Below are 23,153 nucleotides of genomic sequence, written 5' to 3'. Positions count from 1 at the left end.
TTCTTCCTCCCACCCTCTCTCTAAAATAAATAAATAAAGTCTTTTTTTAAAAAATGAAATAAGCCTTTGCAGATTCAGCTGAAACCTGTGCTCTTTGAACAGTCTTCTCTTCCTCTCCCTATTCACTATACTTTTGACATTCACGTTTCAAATTATTTGCTATTTACAAGCACTGCTGCAGTGAACAAAACTGTTATTTGCCTTCATATGCAAGAGTTTCTCCTTATTCACATACCTAGGAGAGAAATTGCTGAGTCAGGGGGTTTCACATCTTCTGCTTTGCCAAACTGCTTTCCAAAGTGGTTGTACTAGTTTATGTTTCTATAAGTAGAATACATGAGTTCCAGTAGCTTTGCAATTTGGCTAACACTGGTAATAGGAATGGGTACCATATTTTGCTTTATATTCCTTATGACGTGGGAGATGGTACATCTTTTCACATTTATGACTAGTCAGGATTCTTCTGACTTGCCTATTGCTCTTCCTGACTTCCATTTTGCTATTGAGTTGTTTTTTTCATGTCATACGGTATTAATTTTTTGTTACATTATAAATATATTCTCCTAGTCTATGGCTTGTCTTTTCACTTTGTTATGTTGTCTTTTGAAATACAGAGGTTGTAAATTCTATAGCCAGTTTTATGCATCAAGCTTATGCTTTTACACATGTTAATATAAATGTTCTTACATATCTGAAAATATTTTAAAATCATCACCTAAGGATATATTTATTGATATTATAGCTGCAGACCTATATCTGAAATTTTTTTATATTTTTATTTTTAAAGATGTTATTTATTTATTTTTAGAGAGATGGGAAGGGAGGGAAAAAGAGGGGAGGAGAAATGTTAATATGTGAGAGACACCATCCATCGGTTGCCTCCCCTGTACCTCCAGCTGGGGACCCAGCCCACAACCCAGGCATGTTCCCTGACTAGGAATTGAACTGCCAACCTTTTGGTTCATAGGCCGGCATTCAATTCACTGAGCCACACCAACAGGGCATCTGTGTCTGAAATTTTGAATCATAGAGATGAAAAAGGTAGAAAACAATACAATTTTTCAGTTGAATATATAGGTCCTAACATATCTCTTTAAATACTACCTTTATTTTTTTAATTAGGTTTAAATATAAAATACAGAATAATTAGGAATTTAGAAAACCTAGTTGAAGAGAGTGTGAATAAATTTAACTTTGTTCCTTTAACTTAATAACAACATTAGGAAAGAGTTCAAAACACTACTTGATTTTCAGGCAAGAGACTATATAAGCTTTTCAAAGGCTTTATTTATTTTAAAGATCTTAAGGAAAAGAAATCCCATAATATCTCTTGCTAGCCATATCTGGAGTTTAATCAGTCTTATGTTCAGTAATTTCTTCCTCAGAACTATTCTTCCTATACCTTAAGCCTATTTCCTCTTGTCTAGTCCTTGATGGTGTGGGTCCCCAAAGAACTCATAATGTTTTACATGTTTTTAAAAAAATTAGTTTACACATAGGCTTTCAGTTAGTAAAGGACTGGCCCATAATTTATTATAGAAAAAGTAGTCTCATCTCTCTTACTATACTTCTCTATTAGAAGAAGTGTCTGAAGAAAGATGAGAAAGGAGATTAATTTGTAACATTCCACCAAAGAACGGTGGAGAAAGACTTCTCTATTGATTTACTCACTAGGAAGTTAAGAAATACATTATTTATTTCCTTTCTGTTTTCAATCCAAAATATAGCTCAGCTTCTTTAAGAACATTGAAATGGATATTTAGAGCTTAATGTGGCTGTCTTTTCCTTCATTATAGCAATGCCCAGAATTACCTGTTTCTCACTCTGTGCTTTCTTACCCACCCACCTCATCCCAGGACAGTAGTCCCTTGGAAGAGCTTCCGACAGGCCCTTCATGAAGTACATCCCATCAGTTCTGGGCTGGAGGCCATGGCTCTGAAATCCACAATTGATCTGACCTGCAATGATTATATTTCAGTTTTCGAATTTGACATCTTTACACGACTCTTTCAGGTAGGATACTAAAAAGTTGGTTAAAGTAGTTATTGCTGCTTTTCTAAAGAGGAAGCTTTAAAAATTAACATTTGGGATTTTTCCTATCATAAAATTGTTTTTAATTATAGAAACTATAAGCAGAAAAAGAATAGAACTACATTGCATTTCATATTTCTATACAGATACAGATATGTATATACACATATAGTATTTTGGGGTAAAAATAATAGCTATACAATCTGCTTTCTTTCCCTCACATTTATAATCTTTCTTTGTTACTATTCTTCTGCATCATTTTAATAGTTGTAGAGTGTCCAGAAAATGGGCATACAGTCATGTGCTACATAACAACAGGGATTTTTTTCTGAGAAATGTATTGTTAGCTAGTTTCATTTTTGCACAAGCACTGTAGAGTGTACTTACGCAAACCTAGATGGATAGCCTATACACATCCATACATACAGTAGTCTGTTGCTCCTAAGTTACAGACTTTTATAGCGTGTTATTATACTGAATACAGTGGGTAATTGTAACACAATAGTTAAGTGTTTGTGTATCTAAACGTAGAAAAGGTACAGGAAAAATACAGTATCAAAGATAAAAAATGGTACACCTATATGGGGCAATTACCATGAATGGAGCTTGCAGGACTGGAAGTTGCTCTTGTGAGCCATTGAGTGAGTGGTAAATGAACATAAAGGTCCAGGACATTACTATAGACTTCTGTAGACTACAAACACTGTACACTTAGGCTACATTAAATTTATAAAATAGTATGAGACTAAATCAAGTACAAAAGAAAATGATACATTCAAGATTATATGGTAAACCCAAGCTTTATGAGGCTGCTGCTGGCATGACAAGGCATACTGCTTTGGTTTTTTTAAAAATGTATTTTATTGATTATACTATTACAGTTGTTTCATTTTCCCCCCCCTTCACTCCCCTCCACCCTGCACACCCATTCCCACCCACATTACCCTCCTTTAGTTATGTCCATTTGTCATACATATAACTTCTTTGCTTTCTATATTTTCCATATTATTCTTACCTTCCCCCTGTCTACTTTCCACCTACCATCTATGCTACTTATTTGCTGTACCTTTTTCCCTTCTCTCCTCCTCCCACTCCCCTGTTACTAACCCTCCATGTGATCTCCATTTCTGTGGTTCTGTTCCTGTTCTATTTGTTGGCTTGGTTTGTTTTTGTTTTTGTTTTAGGTACGGTTCTTAATAATTGTGACTTTGCTGTCATTTTACTGTGCATATTTTTTATCTTCTTTTTCTTAGATAAATCCCTTTAACATTTCATATAATAAGGGCTTCGTGATGACGAACTCCTTGAACTTGACCTTATCTGAGAAGCACTTTATCTGCCCTTCCATTCTAAATGATAGCTTTGCTGGATAGAGTAATCTTGGATGTAGGTCCTGGCTTTTCATGACTTGGAATACTTCTTTCCAGCCCCTTCTTGCCTGTAAGGTCTCTTTTGAGAAATCAGCTGACAGTCTTATGGAGACTCCTTTGTAGGTAACTGCCTCCTCATCTCTTGTTGCTTCTAGGATTCTGTCCTTCATTTACATCCTGGGTAATCTAATTATGATATAGCTTGGTGTGTTCCTCCTTGGGTCCAATTTCTTTGGGACTCTCTGAGCTTCCTGGACTTCCTGGAAGTCTATTTCCTTTGCCAGATTGGGGATGTTCTCTTTTAATATTTCTTCAAATAACTTTTCCACTTGTTGCTCTTCTTCTTCTCCTTCTGGTACCCCTATAATTCAATTATGGGAACGTTTAAAGATGTCCTGGAGGTTCCTAAACCTTTCCTCATTTTTTTTTTGAATTCTTGTTTCTTTATTTTTTTCTGATCGGATATTTCTTTTTTCCTTCTGGTCCACTCCATTGACTTAAGTCCCAGTTTCCTTCCCATCACTGTTGGTTCCCTGTACATTTTCCTTCATTTCACTTAGCATAGCCTTCAATTTTTTTATCTAATTTGCAACGAAATTCAACCAATTCTGTGAACATCCTGATTACCAGTATTTTGAACTGTGCATCTGATAGGTTGGTTACCTCTTCATTGCTTAGTTTTATTTTTTCTGGAGCTTTAATCTATTCTTTCATTTGGGCCATTTATTTTTGTCTTGACGTGCCTGTTATGCAGTGAGGGGTGGAGCCTTAGGTATTCACCCAGGCAGGGTAACCCACGTGGCTGTGTTGTGACGCTGTATGTGGGGCAGGGGTCTCTCTCAAGAGAGAACAGTGGCTCTTGCTCCACTGTCTGCCAGATTTCAGTCAGTTCCCCCACTTCTCACAAGCAAATTGGGCCCTTCTGGTGCTGATTCCTGTGTGTTGACTTGTGTATGTTCTACGACCCTGTGGGTCTCTCCAATGAATTCTCCTGTGAGGCTGGGAGTTTCTCCTGGCACCTCAACCCCCACAGGTGTTTTAAATCAGTGGTTTGAGTTTAAGGCTTAATTTCCCTGAGCTTGGACCCTGGCTTGTACAGCCTGTCCCGCTACCCAGTTTCACCTGGTTTATCTGTGTGTGAATGTGGGACCACCTGTTCTGCCATCCACAGCTTTGCTGCGAGTCTTCTCCACCTGACTCTGCCCCTCGTAGGAGTCTGGATGAATGTGTCTTCTTTAACTCCTTGGTTGTTGGACTTCCATACAGTTCGGTTTTCTGTCAGTTTTGGCTGGTTTTTGTTTTTAAATTGTTGTCCTTCTTTTGGTTGTGCAGGGAGGCACAGTGTGTCTACCTGCGCCTGCATCTTGGCTGGAAGTCCCACAAGACATACTGTTTTATAGCAAACATATTTTTATAAGTAAAATGAGTATACTTCAAAATAACAATAACAAGTATTATGTAATAAATAAGCAAACCACTAATATAGTCATTTATTATCATTAGCAAGCATTATGTACAGTTATAATTGTGTGTGTATAGTTTTATGTCACTGGCAGCGCAGCAGATTTGTTTAGACTAGCATCACTACAGACGCATAATGCATTGCACTACAATGCTATGGTGGCTATGATATTAGTTGGTGATAGGTTTTTTTAGGTCCATTATCTTAATGGGACTACCATGGTATATGATGTCAGTCATTGACCAAAAACATCATCATGTTGTATGTGACTATAATATGATATATTTAATCAGTTCTGTCATTGAATAATTATGTGTGTTTCCAACTTATCTTCTTATTATATTGAAATTTTTGAATTCCTGTCAAGATGGAGGTGTAAGTAAACATGGCTTGCCTCCTTGTGCAACCTCAGTAAAAACAACAATAAGCTACAAAACAGGTATCTATGTATTAGATAGAGCTGCTTTGACCCCCTGTCTTGGTAGCATGGCCTACTGTAGAAAAGTGCATCCGCAAGTTACATTGGGTGCAGTCTTAGGTATTTGCCAGGGTGGGACAATCCGTGGGGCAACACATGTAAACCATGTTGATGGAGTCTCAGAAATGTTGCCACTGTGTGGCTCTGTGTGAGGAGGGCTCAGAAAAGGGACAATGGCCGCTGGCTGGCCTCTGGAGTGTTGTCTGAGAGGAAGCTGTCCCCCAGCACTTGCTCTGGTACCAGACACTTCAGTTTCTCCCCTTTGCCACTGGTGCCCTTCCAGCTGTTGTCCTGGTGCTGGTGTCCAAAGGTAATGAGTCTGTGTAAATTCTAAGTCTGTTGTGGGCCCTTTAAGAGTAAACACCTGAAAATCCTGCAGTTTCATTCTCCATCCCAACCCCCACTGGATTTTACAGCCAGAAGTTATGGGGACTTATCTGCCTGGCATTGGAACCTTGGGCTGGGTGGTCTGGTGTAGGTCTGGGATCCCTTGCTTCCAGCATAGTCCTCCCAATTTTTATCCGCCACATGTGGATATGGGACTGCCTGTTCCATGTCTCTGCCTCTTTACGTCTGCACCTCTCCTAGCAAATCTTGATGAGTATGACTTCTTTAATTCCTTGGCTGTTGGACTTCCATACAGCTCAATTGTCTGACAGTTCTGTGTTCCAGTGCCAGGCAGATAAGTCCCCATAACTTCTGGCTGTAAAATCCAGTGGGGGTTGGGATGGAGAATGAAACTGCAGGATTTTCAGGTGTTTACTCTTAAAGGGCCCACAACAGACTTAGAATTTACACAGACTCATTACCTTTGGACACCAGCACCAGGACAACAGCTGGAAGGGCACCAGTGGCAAAGGGGAGAAACTGAAGTGTCTGGTACCAGAGCAAGTGCTGGGGGACAGCTTCCTCTCAGACAACACTCCAGAGGCCAGCCAGCGGCCATTGTCCCTTTTCTGAGCCCTCCTCACACAGAGCCACACAGTGGCAACATTTCTGAGACTCCATCAACATGGTTTACATGTGTTGCCCCACGGATTGTCCCACCCTGGCAAATACCTAAGACTGCACCCAATGTAACTTGCAGATGCACTTTTCTACAGTAGGCCATGCTACCAAGACAGGGGGTCAAAGCAGCTCTATCTAATACATAGAAACAAACACAGGGAGGCTGCCAAAATGAAGAGAGAAAGAACTATGTCCCAAATGAAAGAATAGAACAAAACTCCAGAAAAAGAACTACACAAAATGGAGATAAGCAATCTATCAGATGCAGAGTTCAAAACACCAGTTATAAGGATGCTTAGGAACTCAATGGGTACTTCAACAGCATAAAAAAGACCCAGGCAGAAATGAAAGTTACACTAAGTGAAATAAAAATTTATAGGAAATCAGTTCCCATAAGACTGTCATCTGAATTCTCAAAAGAGTCTTTGCAAGCTATAAAGGACTGCCAAGAAGTATTCAAAGTGGTAGAACCTACAACCTAGATTACTCTATCTAGAAAAGCTGTCATTTAGAATAGAAGGGTAGATAAAGTGCCTCCCAGACAAGGTAAAGCTGAAGGAGTTCATCATCACCAGGCCTTTATTATATGAAATGTTAAAGGGATTTATTTAAGAAAAAGAAGAAGATCAAAAGTATAAATATTGAAATGGCAACAAATTCACCACTATCAACAATTGAATAAACTAAAAACAAACTAAACAAAAAAGAAACTAAGCAAACAAGCAGAACAGAAAGAAAATCATAAATATGGAGATTATTTGGAGGGTTATCAGTGGGAGGGAGGAGAGAATGGGGGGAAAGGTGTAGGGATTAAAAAGTACATATTGATAGGTACAGAATAGATGGGGTTCTTAAGGACATTATAAGAAATGGAGTAAATGAATGAATCCAAAAACTATGGTACATTTACACAATGGAATCCTATGCAGCAGAAAGAAAGAAGGAGCTCCTACCCTTTGCAACAGCATGAATGGAACTGGAAAGCATAATGCTGAATGAAATAAGCCAGGTGGTAAAAGACAGATACCATATGATCTCACCTTTAACGGGAACCTAAACAACAAAACAAACAAGCAAGCAAAATATAACCAAAGACACTGAAATTGAGAACAGGCTGATAGGGTCTAGAGGGGAGAGGGAAGGGAATTTCAGAGGAAAAAGGAAAGGATTCACAGGAACAAGTATAAAGGACACATGGACAAAAACTAAGGGGGGGGCGGAAACGGGAGGGAGGTGGGGAGCACTGGGGCGAGGGCTGGGATGGGAGTAAAAGACAGAAAACTGTACTTGAACAATAATTAAATAAATGGGGAAAAAAAGAAATGGAGTAGTTAAAGAACTTACATGCATGATCCATGGACATGAACTAAGTGGGGGGATTGCCAGAAAGAATGAGGGGTACTGGGTAGAGGAGGGCAAAGGGGGAAAAGGTACTATTATACAACTGTAATAGTATAATCAATAACTTAAAAAAAGTTCTCGACTTTTAATATTGAGATGTAATAATGCTTCAAAAGGAACTGAAGTTTTTTCTTTTTCTTTTTTTATAAAGATAATATATGTGTGAGACATCTTGAATAAACTTTTATTTGGAATTTGCTTTTTTAAAGTATATTTCATTCATTATGCTATTATAGTTGTCCCAATTTTTTCTCCCCTTTATCTCCCTCTGCCCTTCGCCCACCCTCTCCCCAGCATTCCCCCAGTTATGCTTCTTATTCCATGTACCTTTTCCCCCCCCATTCTTCCCCCTGACCCATAACCCTCCTATGATCTCCATTTCTGTGATTCTCTCCCTATTTTAGTTGTTTGCTTAGTTTTTTAGGTTCAGTTGTTGATAGTTATGAGTTTGTTGTCATTTTTCTGTTTATAGTTTTGATCATCTTTTTCTTAGATAAGTCTCCTTAACATTTCATATAATAAGGGCTTGGTGATGATGAATTCCTTTAACTTGACCTTATCTGGGAAGCATTTTATATGCCCTTCCGTTCTAAATGATAGCTTTACTGGATAGAGTAATCTTGGATGTAGGTCCTTGCCTGTCATGACTTTGAATACTTCTTTCCAGCCCCTTCTTGCCTGCAAGGTTTCTTTTGAGAAATCAGCTAATAATCTTCTGGGCACTCCTTTGTAGGTAACTGTCTCCTTTTCTCTTGCTGCTTTTAAGATTCTCTGCTTATCTTTAATTTTGGGTAATGTAATTATGGTGAGCCTTTGTTATTGCTTCCTTGGGTCCAAGCTGTTTGGGACTCTCTGAGCTTCCTGGACTTCCTGGAAGTCATATTTCCTTTGTCACACTGGGGAAGTTCTCTTTCATTATTTTTTCAAGTGAGTTTTCATTTTCTTGGTCTTCTCCTTGTGGGAACCGTATGATTTAGATGTTGGAACATTTCATTTCGTAGAGGTTCCTCAGCTTCTCACTTTTTTCCTTTATTCTGTTCTAGTTGGATGTTTATTTCTTCCTTTTTCCCCAAATTGTTGATTTGAGACCTGGTTTCCTTCCCTTCACTTCCTTGTATATTTTCCTACATTTCACTTTGTATAGCCTTCATTTCTTCCATCATTTTGCAGTCAAACTGAATGATTTCTGGAAGCATCCTGATTACTTGTGTTTTGAACTATGCATCTGATAAGTTGTTTCTCTCCTCATTGCTTAGTTCTTTTTCTGGAGTTTTGATCTGTTCTTTCATTTGGGCCATATTTCTTTGTCTTGGTGTCCCTTTTATGTTCTAAGGGGTGTTGTAATACTTAGTTATTTGTCAGGGTGGGGCAACCCACATTGCTGCATTACGGCACTGTATTTTCGGGAAGAGTCAGAGAGGGTATAATGCCATTTGTTTGGCTCTTGCCCCACTTCCCATCACTTCCCTCACTTCCCAGAAGCAGATCTTGCCCTTTCTTTTGCTGAAAACCAGGTGGGTGGGTATGTTCTAGGACCCTGTGGGTCTCTCCAGTGGACTCTCCTAGGAGACTGGGAGTTTATTCTACTTTCACAAACCCCACAAGTTTTTACTGCCAGAGGTTTTGAGGCTTTAGTTTCCCGCACAGAAAATCCTGGGTTGTGCTGTCTGTTTCACTTCCCAGTTGTTTCTCCTGGCTTATCTGCTCTAAATGTGGGAAATCCTGTCTGCCAGCTACCACCTCGCCCGGTCTGCCACCTTGCCTAGTGTCCTCTACACCCTGACTTTTGTCTCTGCCCCTCCTACCAGTCTAAATGGATGTTTCTTCTTTAACTCTTTGATTGTCAGACTTTCATGCAGTTTGATTTTCTGGCAGTTCTGGTTGTTTTTTTGTTTTTAAGTTGACTGTTAGCCTTCTTTTGGTTGTGTGAGGAAGCAAAGTGTCTCTACCTACGCCTCCATCTTGGCCGGAACCCCCTTTATTTGGAACTTCTTAGTTGCACATGTAGTCCCTGTCTTATTGTTATTTTTATGTTGTTATTTAATGTCACTACTGTTAGATTTAAAAAAAATTTAATTTCATTTTGTAAAGTTAAGTTTTTCCTGTAAGGATATATTCATTTCTTCTTAGCTTTTTAAAATTCTTATTGCCCAGACATGTTTGTCTTCCCTCACAGTGCAATTGAAAATTTGTGACAATAAATGGAGAATTTATAATTGTTAATTGAGGTTCTTTGTCACTCTGAGAATGATTCGATGTCTTGAACCAAATGGTTTTACTGATCTCTTGTTTCCTTAGCCCTGGTCCTCTTTGCTCAGGAACTGGAATAGTCTTGCGGTAACTCACCCTGGTTATATGGCTTTCCTGACATATGATGAAGTAAAAGCTCGGCTCCAGAAATTCATTCACAAACCTGGCAGGTCAGTGCCTTGAATCACAGAGGCTTACTCTTCAGAATTTTATTTTCTTATGATCTTTGTTAATATAGAGGAAACACAATTTTTCATTAGTTCCCCAGTGACTGTGCTTCTGCAGTAAGATTGATGCCTGTTTATCAGAGGTATTGACTCATTCAGATCTGATGATTCGATAAATACTTTCAAGCCACTTCAGAATTGGGCGTATGTGTCTTTTGCTTTTTGGCCTGGAGTCATTGAAGAATCTGTTATTGATGGTCCTTTTGATTTTTGTCCCGGTCTTACATTCTACCCTAACATAAACTTGTTATATATTGAAGATTCTGTTTATCTCTATTCTCAGTTACATTTTCCGGCTGAGCTGTACTCGTCTGGGTCAGTGGGCTATTGGGTATGTTACTGCTGATGGGAACATTCTCCAGACAATCCCTCACAATAAACCTCTCTTCCAAGCACTGATTGATGGCTTCAGGGAAGGCTTGTGAGTAACTACCAACTGTTTACCATGTGCTAGAGTCAAGGAACTTAGATGTCGTAAAACTTCTTCATTAATGAGTATATTTTGGGTTTCTTCTACATGTTAAGAGTCAGGAAACGTATTAACAGTTTATATGTTTTGACCTTCAGGTTCTGTAGAATTTCTGTTTTTACTTAAAAGGGATTCCTTGAGTGAAATAACTTTTGTCTAATGGTTCATTTATTACTATGAGTAAAGTTTATCTTTTTCCTTTTGTAAATGTTAAGTTATATTTAAGTCTATGTCAGATGTAAAATTATCCCAATTATCAGAAAATGTTACCAGTTACTTACCTAGTTAACATTAGAGTGATTAGATTTTTGCTCCTAATGACAGCAGGCTCAGTGGCCTTCATCCCAACTTCACTTTGGTTCAGCAGCATTTCTTCAGGCTTTGAGCTCTTGTAATATATGCTAATATTTATGATTAAGTTCTTTTATTCCAGAATTGCTGTTCCTTTGGGAATTCAAATTGATTATCAATTTGTAAATGCTGAAAGTACTAACAGTTGACCAGATATCAGAAAACTACTTGTATTTTAAGGTGATTAGGGAAGTCCGTTATCTATTATATGTCATCTTCTGCAGTAGCATTAGAGTTTCAGTGTCAGAACTCTGAAACTCCAGTGTCAGAACAGTTTGGTGCTAGAAGCTTCCTGATAGATGATCTCAGTGGCTTAAGTTGCTTCCTATTACTTTTCTTTTAAATTGGTGTCTGTCAGTGGTAAATCTGTCTAAAAAAGGGGGGGGGGGGTTAGGTAATTGGTCAAAAAGCAAATGGAGTTTACTGTGGCTGGGTTGCCAGCTGGTTAGAGCGTTGTCCCCATATGCTAGGTTGTAGGTTCAATCCCTGGTTAAGGCACATATAAGAATCAACCAATGAATGCATAAATGAGTGGAAAAACAAATCTCTCCCCTTCCCCTCTTTCTCTCCCCCACCCCGCTCCATCTCCCTCTCTTCTTTTTTCTCTCTCTCAAATCAATAAAAAGAAGCCCTGGGGGGCGTAGCTCAGTAGATTGAGCAGGGGCTGTGAACCAAAGTGTTGCTGGTTCGATTCCCAGTCCGGGCACATGCCTAGGTTGTGGGCCAAAGTCCCCACTTGGGAGCACACGAGAGGCAACCACACATCGATGTTTCTCTCCTTCCCTTCCTCTCTCTAAATATAAATAAAAATGAAATCCATAAACAAACAAACAAATAAATAAATAGAAGTCCCCAGCTGGTGTGGCTCAGTGGTTGGAACGCCAGGTTGGGGCATATGCCTAGGTTGTGGGTTTGTCCTTCGTCCAGGTGCAAGTGCTTGTGATCCCTGTTCTGGACATGTATAATCTGCATTCCAGCACGGATTCTGGGTCTGGGTACATACAAAGGCAACCAGTTGATGCTTCTCTTGCATTGATGTTTCTCTCTCTCTCCTTCCCTCTCTCTCTCTAAAAAAAGCAAATGAAAATGTGCTAGGGTGAGTTTAAAAAAAATTTTTTTTAAAGCAAATACAGTTTAAATTAAGAATTTATACTTTGTGGCCATCCTGTCTAGCTTTTTTGGTATAACCTGTTCTAAGATAATTTTTTCTTTTCAAAGTGTTGTTTAAAAAAAGAAAAGAATATATGACATAGACTTTTATGGCTTGCAAAGCCTAAAATATTTACTATCATTCCCTTTACAGAAAAAGTTTGTAAACCCCTCAATTAAAAATATGTAGTCTGTGGCAATGTACCCTGTAGAAAGAATGTCAGTGTTAGGAGAATATCTTTTTGGAACTGTTCTGTGTTATTTATTTTTTTGAAATATTAGTAAGATTTACTTTTGTACTTTCCCAGAATTTCCATTTTATAGTGAGGGAATCCTAGATGTCATTTGTCTATGTTAGCAAGCAGTGATCAATGGCTTCAATAGAATACCAATGCTGATTACTCCTTTTACAGCTATTTGTTTCCTGATGGACGGAATCAGAATCCTGACCTTACAGGCTTATGTGAACCAACTCCCCAAGACCACATCAAAGTGACCCAGGTGACTTTTGTTTTACATTATAACCATATCACTTGAGTCAAGCTTTTGTATGGGCGTAATAGAATTGGCAGTAGAATTATACTAAGTGGGTGGAACACTTAAATTTTAAACCATTGACTAGATTAGTGAATTAATGTTACATGTGGTTTTTCTTTAAATCATGCAGCTTTTAAAATGGGACCAAAGCTAGGTGATTTCTGTTTTATGGGAGAACATTGACCACTGCTGTGAAACTTTTATAAAAGCAAAATTTGTATAGACACTACAAATATTTCTTTAATATTTTCATTTTTAGCATTTATGGTTGCAGTCGTTCATTCAACAAATACCTGAAATAAACTGAGTAATCTTTTATTTTTTTAATTAAAGGAACAATATGAATTATACTGTGAGATGGGCTCCACATTCCAACTGTGTAAAATATGTGCTGAAAATGATAAGGATGTAAAGATTGAGCCCTGTGGACACCTCATGTGTACGTCCTGTCTTACATCCTGGCAGGTATGGTCCAAATCTTGCATTTCCTCAGCTGTGTAATTGCTCTGAAGAACTGGGAAGTGTGTATGGCTCATTTTGCGGGGTAGGTTTTAAACTTTTGATTTCTTTTTTTCATTTCTAGGAAATATATTTCCTAGTGGATGAGTATTTTCGGATGAATATTTTTTTAAAGATTTTATTAATTTATCTTTAGAGAGGAAGGGAAGGAGAGAAGGAGAGAAATATCAATGTATGGTTGCCTTTCATGAGTCCCCTGCTGGGAACTGACCTACAACCCAGGCATATGCCCAGTCTGGGAATTGAACCGCGATCGTGTGGTTCGCAGGCCCGTGCTCAATCCACTGAGCTACACCAGCTAAGGCTAGGATGAATATTTTAAGTACTTTCAGATGTGCCTGTTACCATCTCTCGTTTCCTCTGTAGGAATCAGAAGGCCAAGGCTGTCCTTTTTGCCGATGTGAAATTAAAGGTACTGAGCCTATTGTGGTAGATCCATTTGATCCTAGAGGAAGTGGCAGCCTATTGAGGCAAGGAACAGAAGGAGCTTCTTCCCCAAATTATGATGATGATGATGATGAACGAGCTGATGATTCTCTCTTTATGATGAAGGAATTAGCTGGTGCCAAGGTAAGACTGCAATTTAAGAGACTGTGGCAAAATCCATTATGAGTTGTATTCTAAAGCTATAGAGCACTTAATGACATCCAAAGTACAAGGAGTAATAATAGCTAATATTTATTGAGCACCTACTATGTCAGAGATACCATGCTAAGAACTTTTCTTATTTTAACTCATATAACCCTCTGAGTAGATACTATTATTATCATTTAACAAATGATGAAACTGAGGCGCAGAAAAGTTAAGGAATTTGCTGAAGGTCACACACATAGTAAATTGAACTAGACTCTGTGGCCAGGCATTTTGTCTTCAAGGCCCAAGCTCTACTGTCTATATTCCAAAATTGGGCTTCACTCAGATAGCTTGGTGCAGAAAATGAAGGAGAGTAAAATAACTGGACCCTATTTTGCTACTGTGACTAGAATATTTTGTTCTTTTCTTTCTTCTAATGGAATCTTGGCATTAGAAAGTTAGGTTTGATGGGGAGAAAGGAGGCACTGTTAATAAACAAATAAATGGCAACTAAAATGATTGCAAGCTGGTGGGAGGTACCATAGAGAAACAGAACAAACTAGAAAGGTCCTAGTGAAGATAGGAGAGATAAAGGCTATAAAAAGGATGTGATCAAATTCTGCTACATCCAATGGTAGGGTAAAACAGGGATTTATTCTTTAAATCTTAGAAGTCAGTTAGTTCATGTAGATTTTTAGTAAATATAGGGCAAACAAAAGATTCTAATATGCTGCATATTGTCTAGTTTAGAATGTTTCAAATTCATGGGGTGCATTTCCTGACTGGCACATAGTAGGTGCTCAATAAATTTTGAAAGCATGGATTTTATCTCTTAAATGACTATATCCATTGTATCTTCTCCTCTGTATCCTCAATGCCATTGCTTTATTCCAGGCTCTCATCATTATCTGTTCTCCCTGCTACCAGAGTCATGATCTACAACAAAGATCTTACCATCTTATTCCTTTACTTCATATTCTTTGATGACTTTTCATTATTTAATGGGTTGAACTCATTCTTCTTTCCAGATACTTTGCACCCATAATCCTTTCCACTTTATATTTTGTGCTACTGCAAGGCTGACCCTCTAAAAATGTCTCCTTTTTGTCTTGATAGTTTCTGTGTAATGTAGCTGTTTTCACTTCCTAGGAAACCTTTCCAAACTGTACCCTGCTTTTCTGACACCCAACTCACTCATGTATTTATACACATACAATCTAGGTTTGGCCTGATGGTTCTGGGATGTTGTGAATATGTCTGCCATAGAATTTATCACCTTGTAATAATTTATTAAACATATTTTCCATTGTAAGTTCCTAGAAGGCAAGAGCCGTGTCTCATTTGTAATTAGCTTCTCAAAATTGAGCACATAGTAATTACCTTGAATGTTTGAGATTTAAAAGTACTTTAAAACAGGAGTAGATAAATTTATGCCATATCACTACTGGATAGTTCAGGAAATCTGGACTGTTTGCTGTATTTTTGTTTTTTTGAAGTTGATAGTAGTTTTGGCCCCTCGTACAGGTTTTTTGATTTTTTTAAATACAGATTTTATTATTTTATTTTTACAGAGGGAAAGGGAGAAAGAGTTGGAGAGAAACATTGATATATGATAGAAACATCGATTGTGTGCCCCCAACCAGGGTCCTGGCTCGCAGTGCGGGCGTATGCCTTGACCAAGAGTTGAACTGGTGACCCTTTGGTTCGCAGGATAACACCCAATCCACTGAACCACACCTGTCAGGGCTGGTTCCTTTTTAAGAGATTCATTTGACCATGATAGCACTTTTATGTTCTTGCATAGATTGCTATTTGTTCATTTGTGAAAATTTACTGGCAACTCCTGGACTATTAGGGTACCTGAACGATAAGATAAAAAAGTGTGATCTTTCATATATATATTTATTTGGAATTAAATTACCCTTTTATTTTCTTTATGAACTTTTATAGATGGTAATACTCATTGTGAAGAAACAGGCACTCACAGTCAGTGTTGATGTGGGCACAAATGAGTTCAGTCTTTTTGAAGAACAGTTTTGACAAACTATCAAAATATATAATGTTTACAGCTTGAATTAGCAATTCCATTTCTAAAAATGTATCCTTAAGAAATACTTAGATAATCCTGGCTGGTGTGGCTCACTTGGAGTATGGTCCTGTAACCGAAAGGTAGCAGGTTCAGTTCCCAGTCAGGACACATGCCTCCGTTGCAGGTTCAATCCCCAGTTGGCGGAGATTGAAAGGCAACTAATCCATGTTTCTCTCTCATACTGTTTCTCTCCTTTGCTTTCTCTTTTCCTTCTCCTCTCTCTAAAATCAATAAGCATGTCCTCAGATGAGGATAAAAAGAAAAAGGATTGTTTTTAGACAAGTGTACAAATCTGTAGGTGTGGTTATTCTTACAGCACTATTTATAATAATAAAAAATTTAAGAACAACTCACATGTCCACATATGTAAATATTCTATTGCTGTAACAGATTACTACAAATTTAGTAGCTTTAGGAGAAAAAATTTATTCTCCTATAGTTCTGTAGGTCACAATTCCAATGCATTTCCCATCAGGCTAAACTCAGGTTGTTAGCAGGCCTATTATTTCTTTATGGAGGCCCTAGGGAATACTCCATTTCCTTACTCATTTGGGTTTGGCAGAATTTAGTTCCTTTCCAGTTGTAGGATTAAGTTCCCTGTTTCCTTACTGGTTGTCAGCCAATAGTATTCTCAGCTGCTAGTGGTCAGTTACATTCTTTGGCTCCTGGACTCCTTTCTGCCTTTAATCTTGTCTCTCTGAGGTTCTGTGCTTCTAAGGACTCCATAGTTAGATTGGGCCAACTGCAGGTAATTAATCTACGATAATTATCCCAATCTCAAGATCCATATCCTTAATCACACTAGCAAAATTGCCACATAAGGTATCACATTCACAGATTCTGGGTTTTAGGGTGTGAATCTTGGAGGGCGGCAGCAGATCATTCTGCCTATTATAGTCCATATAATGGAACACTCTGCAGAATGAGTTCAGTTTTCATGTCCTTGAGAGGAAAGCAGTCTAATGTATATTGTTTAAAAATAACTGTATACTCTGTTTAAATATCACTTATTTCTATAAGAATAATTTGGTTGTAAAAAGTTTTTTTTACATGCACATGGAAAAAATTGGATGACTACACAGCAAATTACTGTTTCTGAGTATACAAGTTCAGAGGACTTTAAATTTTATGGAATATTTGAGTTTTTTGATTTGCAGTTAACATATCACTTTAACAAAGTATTTGTTTTGCTAGGTAAGTAGCTCTGTGTTGAGTGCTGTATGGGATAAGAAACCTAAGACAAAGGCCCACAAGAAGCTAGTAGTTTTATTACGGAAAAGAATATATATGCAGGTGAAACACTATTTAACAAAAGGCTGACAGTATATATTGGTCTCAATTGTAGATTACATATTCTTTAAGTGTAAAGGACCTTAGAGAAAAGATGAAAATGAATGCTTTTTTCCATAGCTGATAAATATGAAAGACAATAAATTTACTCATTTAAATAAAAGTAATAAATATACGCTGTAGCCCTGACCAGGTAGCTTAGTTGGTTAGAGCATTGTCTCAGTATGCCAAGGGGGCAGGCTCAATCTTGTATGCACTGGTTACAGTGCATAACCAGTGCATACAAGAATCAACCGATGAATGCATGAATGGGTGGAACAAAAATTTGATGTTTCTTTCTCTGTCTCTCTCCCCCCTTCCCTCTCTCTTTCCACTTACCCCCTCCCTTCCCTCTCTCCCTCCCACTTTCCCTCCTTCCTCTCTCTAAAATTTTTTTTTTAAAAAGTACACTGTAAAAATTTAAGTAGAGAGAAAATAGCATCATTTATTGATACTAAGCAGTTTGGTAATTTAGTCTGTTCTTAATAGACATTTCATATTGTTTGCAGGCTTATATACATATTGGCATTCTTTTGCATGCCTATCTTTAGGGTAAATTTCTAGTAGTGTAATTGCTGGATAAAAGAATTTTTATGGAAAAATCTAAACTGATAGAGTAGAGGAATATAATTAGGTGAGGAGATACATGGAAATTTCACAAAGGCAATGGTATTTCATTTCTTATCTGAGTGATAGGTACTACAGGTGTTTTTATTTTCTGTACTTGATAGTTTATATAAGGTCTGAGTAAAATATTTATATGAGCAAAATATTTCAGTAAAAATATTTTACATCTCTTGGTAGATATTAAAATTTGTCACCAATTTTTGTCCTCAAATCACTCTCAAAGGTATATGAGACTATGAAAGTGCCTGTTTTGTCACATCGCAGTAGCTATTGATTATTGTTTTGCTGCTGTTTTGTTTTATTTTCATTTGTTTTTAGTATAGTAAATCTACTTTTTAAAAATTCCATGTGATAAATTCACATGAAATTTTTTTAAACGTTTAAAGGAATTGATAACAGACTTACAGAAAGGCTGATTCCCTGCTTATACTCCTCCAACTGCTTTCTGTGTTTCATTTAGATTTTTCAGTTCTAAAAACTGTTTCTTAATCATAGGCTTATCCTGCTTACTCTTGATTCTTCAATATTAGTTGTTTCGTTACTTCAGATATTGTACAAATGGATTTTAGATCTCTTATTACTACCTTCCCACCATATCTGAATATTCATGGCAAAATTGGTCTTCAGTGTTTGAATGAAGCACATTTGGCCCTCCAATGTGCCAAATAATATATTCACTATAATGTAATTACTTTTATTTTTCCTGGGATAATTGCTTTATTTTTACTTTCTTTTATTTATTTATTTATATATATTTTTAAATATATTTTATTGATTATACCATTACAGTTGTTCTATTCCCCCCTTCATTCCCCTCCACCCGCACACTCCCTCCCCCACCATTCTCCCCCCCTTAGTTTATAACCACGTGTCTCAAGTCCTTTAGATTCTATATTTCCCCCACTATTCTCGCCCTCCCCCCTATCTATTTTCTACCTACTGTCTATGCTATTTTCTGTGCCTTTTCCCTCCTTCTCCCCCTCCCACCCCCCTGTTTCTAACCCTCCATGTGTTCTTCATTTCTATGGTTCCACTCCTGATCTAGCTGTCCTCCTGGTTTGCTTTTGTTTTAGGTGTGGTTGTTAATAACTGTGTGTTTGCTGTCCTTTCACTGTTCATATTTTCCATCTTCTTTTTCTTATATAAGTCCCTTTAGCATTTCATATAATAAGGGCTTGGTGATGATGAACTCCTTGAGCTTGCCCTTATCTGAGAAGCACTTTATTTGTCCTTCCATTCTAAATGAAAGTTTTGCTGCATAAAGCAATCTTGGCTGTAGGTCTTTGGATTTCATGACTTGGAATACTTCTTTCCAGTCCTTTTTTGCCTGTAAGGTCTCTTTTGAGAAATCAGCTGACAGTCTGGTGGGTACTCCTTTGTAGGTGACTGTCCCCTTATCCCTTGATGCTTCTAGGATTGTCTCCTTCATTTTAGTCTTGGCTAATGTAATTATGATGTGCCTTGGTGTGTTCCTTCTTGGGTCCAACTTCTTTGGGACTCTCTGAGCTTCCTGGATTTCCTGGAAGTCTATTTCCTTTGCCAGACTGGGGAAGTTCTCCTTTATTATTTGTTCAAATACGTTTTCCACTCGTGGCTGTTTTTTCCCCCCTTCTGGTACCCCTATAATCTGGATGTTGGAACGTTTAAAGATGTCCTGGAGGTTCCTAAGCCTCTCCTCATTGTTTTGAATTCTCATTTCTTCATTCCTTTCTGGTGGGATGTTTTGTTCTTCCTTCTGGTCCATTCCATTGATTTGAGTCCCAGTTTCCTTTCCATCACTATTGGTTTCCTGTGCATCTCCCTTCATTTCAATTAGTTTCGCCTTCATATGTTCCTCTAATTTGTGACTATGTTCCTCTAATTTGTGACTATGTTCCTCTAATTTGTGACTATAAGCTACCAGTTCTGTGAGCATCCTGATAAATAGTGTCTTGAATTGTCTTTCTGAGAGGCTGTCAATTTCCTCAGTCGCTTAGAGTTATTGGCTCTGGGACTTAGAGTTCTTCTTGCACCATCTTTTGGGCTGTTCGTGCCTGTTCTGTAGCAGGATCAGAGCCCTAAAGTGTTCACTAGAACAGGACAACTAAGTCGCTGGGTTGTGACGTTGTATGTGGGGGCGGAGTCAAAGCGGGACAATGGCTTCCCATCTGCCGCCTGCCGTCAAGGCCCCGGCGCCGCAGCCACCACGGTCACCAGGCCCACGCGTTTCGTTCCACTGCACGCGAGTGTGCCACCACCGTCAGCCCTCCACCACTGGGTTCGCCCCATGGGGCCTGTGCGGTCCGTCTCACTATGTGTGAATGTGCGACCGAGGTCAGTCTTCCCCACACCCTGATTGGTTCCGGGTTGCCTGCGCGCCTAGTTCGGGGGATCTGTCCTGCCCGACCCAGCTCCGCTGCTGGCTCCGCCTCTCTTACCAGCCCCGTCGAACGGTTCGTAGTTGTCGGACTTCCTTATAATTCCGTTTTCTGGTCTTTGGGCGTGTCCTAGTCTTCCAAACCTTTGTTGTGTTCAAACTTGGTTGTGGGAGAAGTCACAGTGTTTCCACCTATGCCTCCATCTTGGCGAAAGTCCTATTTTTACTTTCTTAAATTTCAGTTTATACCTAGCAGTGCCAGGTGTTCCATGTTGTCAAAACATTCTCTCAGTATAACTTCCTATAAAGTAAATTCTGTTAATATAGTAGTATATAATATATTGGGTTGGCCAAAAAGTTTGATTGTTTTTTCCCATAAGATGGCTTCAGTAGTGCTGAGTTGTCTTTAACTTCATTTGAAACAATTTTGTTAGATTGTTTTGTGACAGCTGTCATATCAGTGTGCATTAAAAAATGATTAAAATTGGTGAATTTTTGTGTAGCCACTTTAATATTGAAGATGGAAGAAGACATGCAACATTTTTGGTGTATTATACTTTATTATTTCAATAAAAGTAAAAACACAACTGAAACAGAAAAAAAAGAGATTTGTCCATTGTATGGAGAAGGTACTGTGATTGATCAAACATGTCAAAAGTGGTTTGCAAAGTTGCTTGGTACTATTGACATTTTTGCCTAGTAATTCTTTGTTGTGAGGCTATCTTATGCATTGGAAAGTGTTTAGTAGCACCCCTGGCCTTTACCCACTAGAAGCTAATAGTGGGAGATATCTCACATACTCAACATATCCCAATCAATAAAGTTATTGGTGAAAATGAAAAATGTCTTTATTTTACAGACTATTTGGCCAACCTAATAGTATACTATATAGAGTAGTCTTCCATGTTTCAACCCCAGTCTAGACTGGTTATTCTCTGAGTGTGCTGCATCCCCTGTTCCCCTGAGGTCTCTCCTTGCCCTCATTATCATAGGACTTCAGTACTGTGTGTTGTAGTGTCTATTTCTTGGTTTCCATGTTTTTGCTTTACTTACTTGTTGGGGTGGACCATGTCCTCAAAATAGCTTTCTTTGAAAGGTGTGAGGTAAATTTTTTGAACATTTGCTATCTTAAAATGTCTTGATTAAACCCTCAACCTGACTTCCGCCAAGATGGAGGCATAGGTGGAAACACTGTGCCTTCTCCCACAACCAAGTATAAATACAGCAAAGGTTTGGAGAACAAAGACACAGTCAAAGAACAGAAAATTGAATTATACGGAAGTCCGACAACGAACCGTTCAACTGGGACCAGTAAGAGGGGTGGAGCCAGCAGTGGAGCAGGGTCGGGCAGGAAAGATCCCCCAACCCAGGCACACAGGCAGCCCCGACCCAGTCGGGGTGCAGGGCAGGCTGACCGTGGTCGCACATTTGCACACAGTGAGACAGACCGCACAGGCCCCAGCGAGCGAGTCCAGTGGTGGAGGGCTGATGGAGGTGGCACATTCACGTGCCGTGGGACGAAACGCACGAGGGCCCCAGTGACGGTGGCAACTGCGGCACCTGTGGCAGTGGCAGCGACTGCGAGAGGCGGTGGACGGGACCACCATTGCTCCTCTTTGGCCCTGCTCCCACATACAGCGTCACAACCCAGCGACTAAGTTGCCCTGCTCTAGTGAACACCTAGGGCTCCGATCCTGATACGTAACAGGCACAAACAGTTCAAAAGATGGCTCAAGAAGAACTCAAAGCCCCAGAGCCCATAACTCTAAGAGACCAAGAGATTGCCAGCCTCTCAGATGCACAGTTCAAAACACTGGTCATCAGGATGCTTACAGAACTGGTTGATTATAGTCACAAATTAGAGGAACATATGAAGGCGAAACTAATTGAAATGAAGGGAGATGCACAGGAAACCAATAGTGATGGAAAGGAAACTGGGACTCAAATCAATGGAATGGACCAGAAGGAAGAACAAAACATCCCACCAGAAAGGAATGAAGAAATGAGAATTCAAAACAATGAGGAGAGGCTTAGGAACCTCCAGGACATCTTTAAACGTTCCAACATCCAGATTATAGGGGTACCAGAAGGGGGGAAAAAACAGCCACGAGTGGAAAACGTATTTGAACAAATAATAAAGGAGAACTTCCCCAGTCTGGCAAAGGAAATAGACTTCCAGGAAATCCAGGAAGCTCAGAGAGTCCCAAAGAAGTTGGACCCAAGAAGGAACACACCAAGGCACATCATAATTACATTAGCCAAGGTTAAAATGAAGGAGACAATCCTAGAAGCATCAAGGGATAAGGGGACAGTCACCTACAAAGGAGTACCCACCAGACTGTCAGCTGATTTCTCAAAAGAGACCTTACAGGCAAAAAGGGACTGGAAAGAAGTATTCCAAGTCATGAAATCCAAAGACCTACAGCCAAGATTGCTTTATGCAGCAAAACTTTCATTTAGAATGGAAGGACAAATAAAGTGCTTCTCAGATAAGGGCAAGCTCAAGGAGTTCATCATCACCAAGCCCTTATTATATGAAATGCTAAAGGGACTTATATAAGAAAAAGAAGATGGAAAATATGAACAGTGAAAGGACAGCAAACACACAGTTATTAACAACCACACCTAAAACAAAAGCAAACCAAGAGGACAGCTAGATCAGGAGTGGAACCATAGAAATGAAGAACACATGGAGGGTTAGCAACAGGGGAGAGGGAGGAGGAGAAGGGGGAAGAAGGTACAGAAAATAGCATAGACAGTAGGTAGAAAATAGATAGGGGGGAGGGCAAGAATAATGGGGGAAATACAGAATCTAAAGAACTTGAGACACGTGGTTATAAACTAAGGGGGGGAGAATGGTGGGGGAGGGGGGTGTGGGTGGAGGGGAATGAAGGGGGGAATAGAACAACTGTAATGGTATAATCAAT

General features: G+C 39.0%; 1 protein-coding gene across 4 annotated transcripts in view; it reads left to right on the top strand.

Annotated features, from left to right (window-relative positions):
• Positions 1–23,153, top strand: part of CBL (Cbl proto-oncogene) — a 126,703-nt gene that overhangs the window by 82,887 nt on the left and 20,663 nt on the right. For 2 of the 4 annotated variants that reach the window (XM_037067529.1, XM_037067531.1), the window contains 6 exons: positions 1,857–2,013; positions 10,049–10,170; positions 10,511–10,648; positions 12,610–12,697; positions 13,067–13,198; positions 13,619–13,822. In XM_037067529.1, coding sequence (XP_036923424.1) covers positions 1,857–2,013; positions 10,049–10,170; positions 10,511–10,648; positions 12,610–12,697; positions 13,067–13,198; positions 13,619–13,822 — 841 coding nt within the window. The remainder of the gene's footprint in view (positions 1–1,856; positions 2,014–10,048; positions 10,171–10,510; positions 10,649–12,609; positions 12,698–13,066; positions 13,199–13,618; positions 13,823–23,153) is intronic. The other 2 variants (XM_037067533.1, XM_037067530.1) reach the window with 1 other exon arrangement.

The sequence above is a fragment of the Sturnira hondurensis genome, unplaced genomic scaffold (assembly GCF_014824575.4).
Source record: "Sturnira hondurensis isolate 20B ecotype Veracruz unplaced genomic scaffold, ASM1482457v3 Scaffold0017284, whole genome shotgun sequence".
Taxonomy (NCBI): domain Eukaryota; kingdom Metazoa; phylum Chordata; class Mammalia; order Chiroptera; family Phyllostomidae; genus Sturnira; species Sturnira hondurensis.
This window is presented reverse-complemented; position numbering and strand designations above follow the sequence as displayed.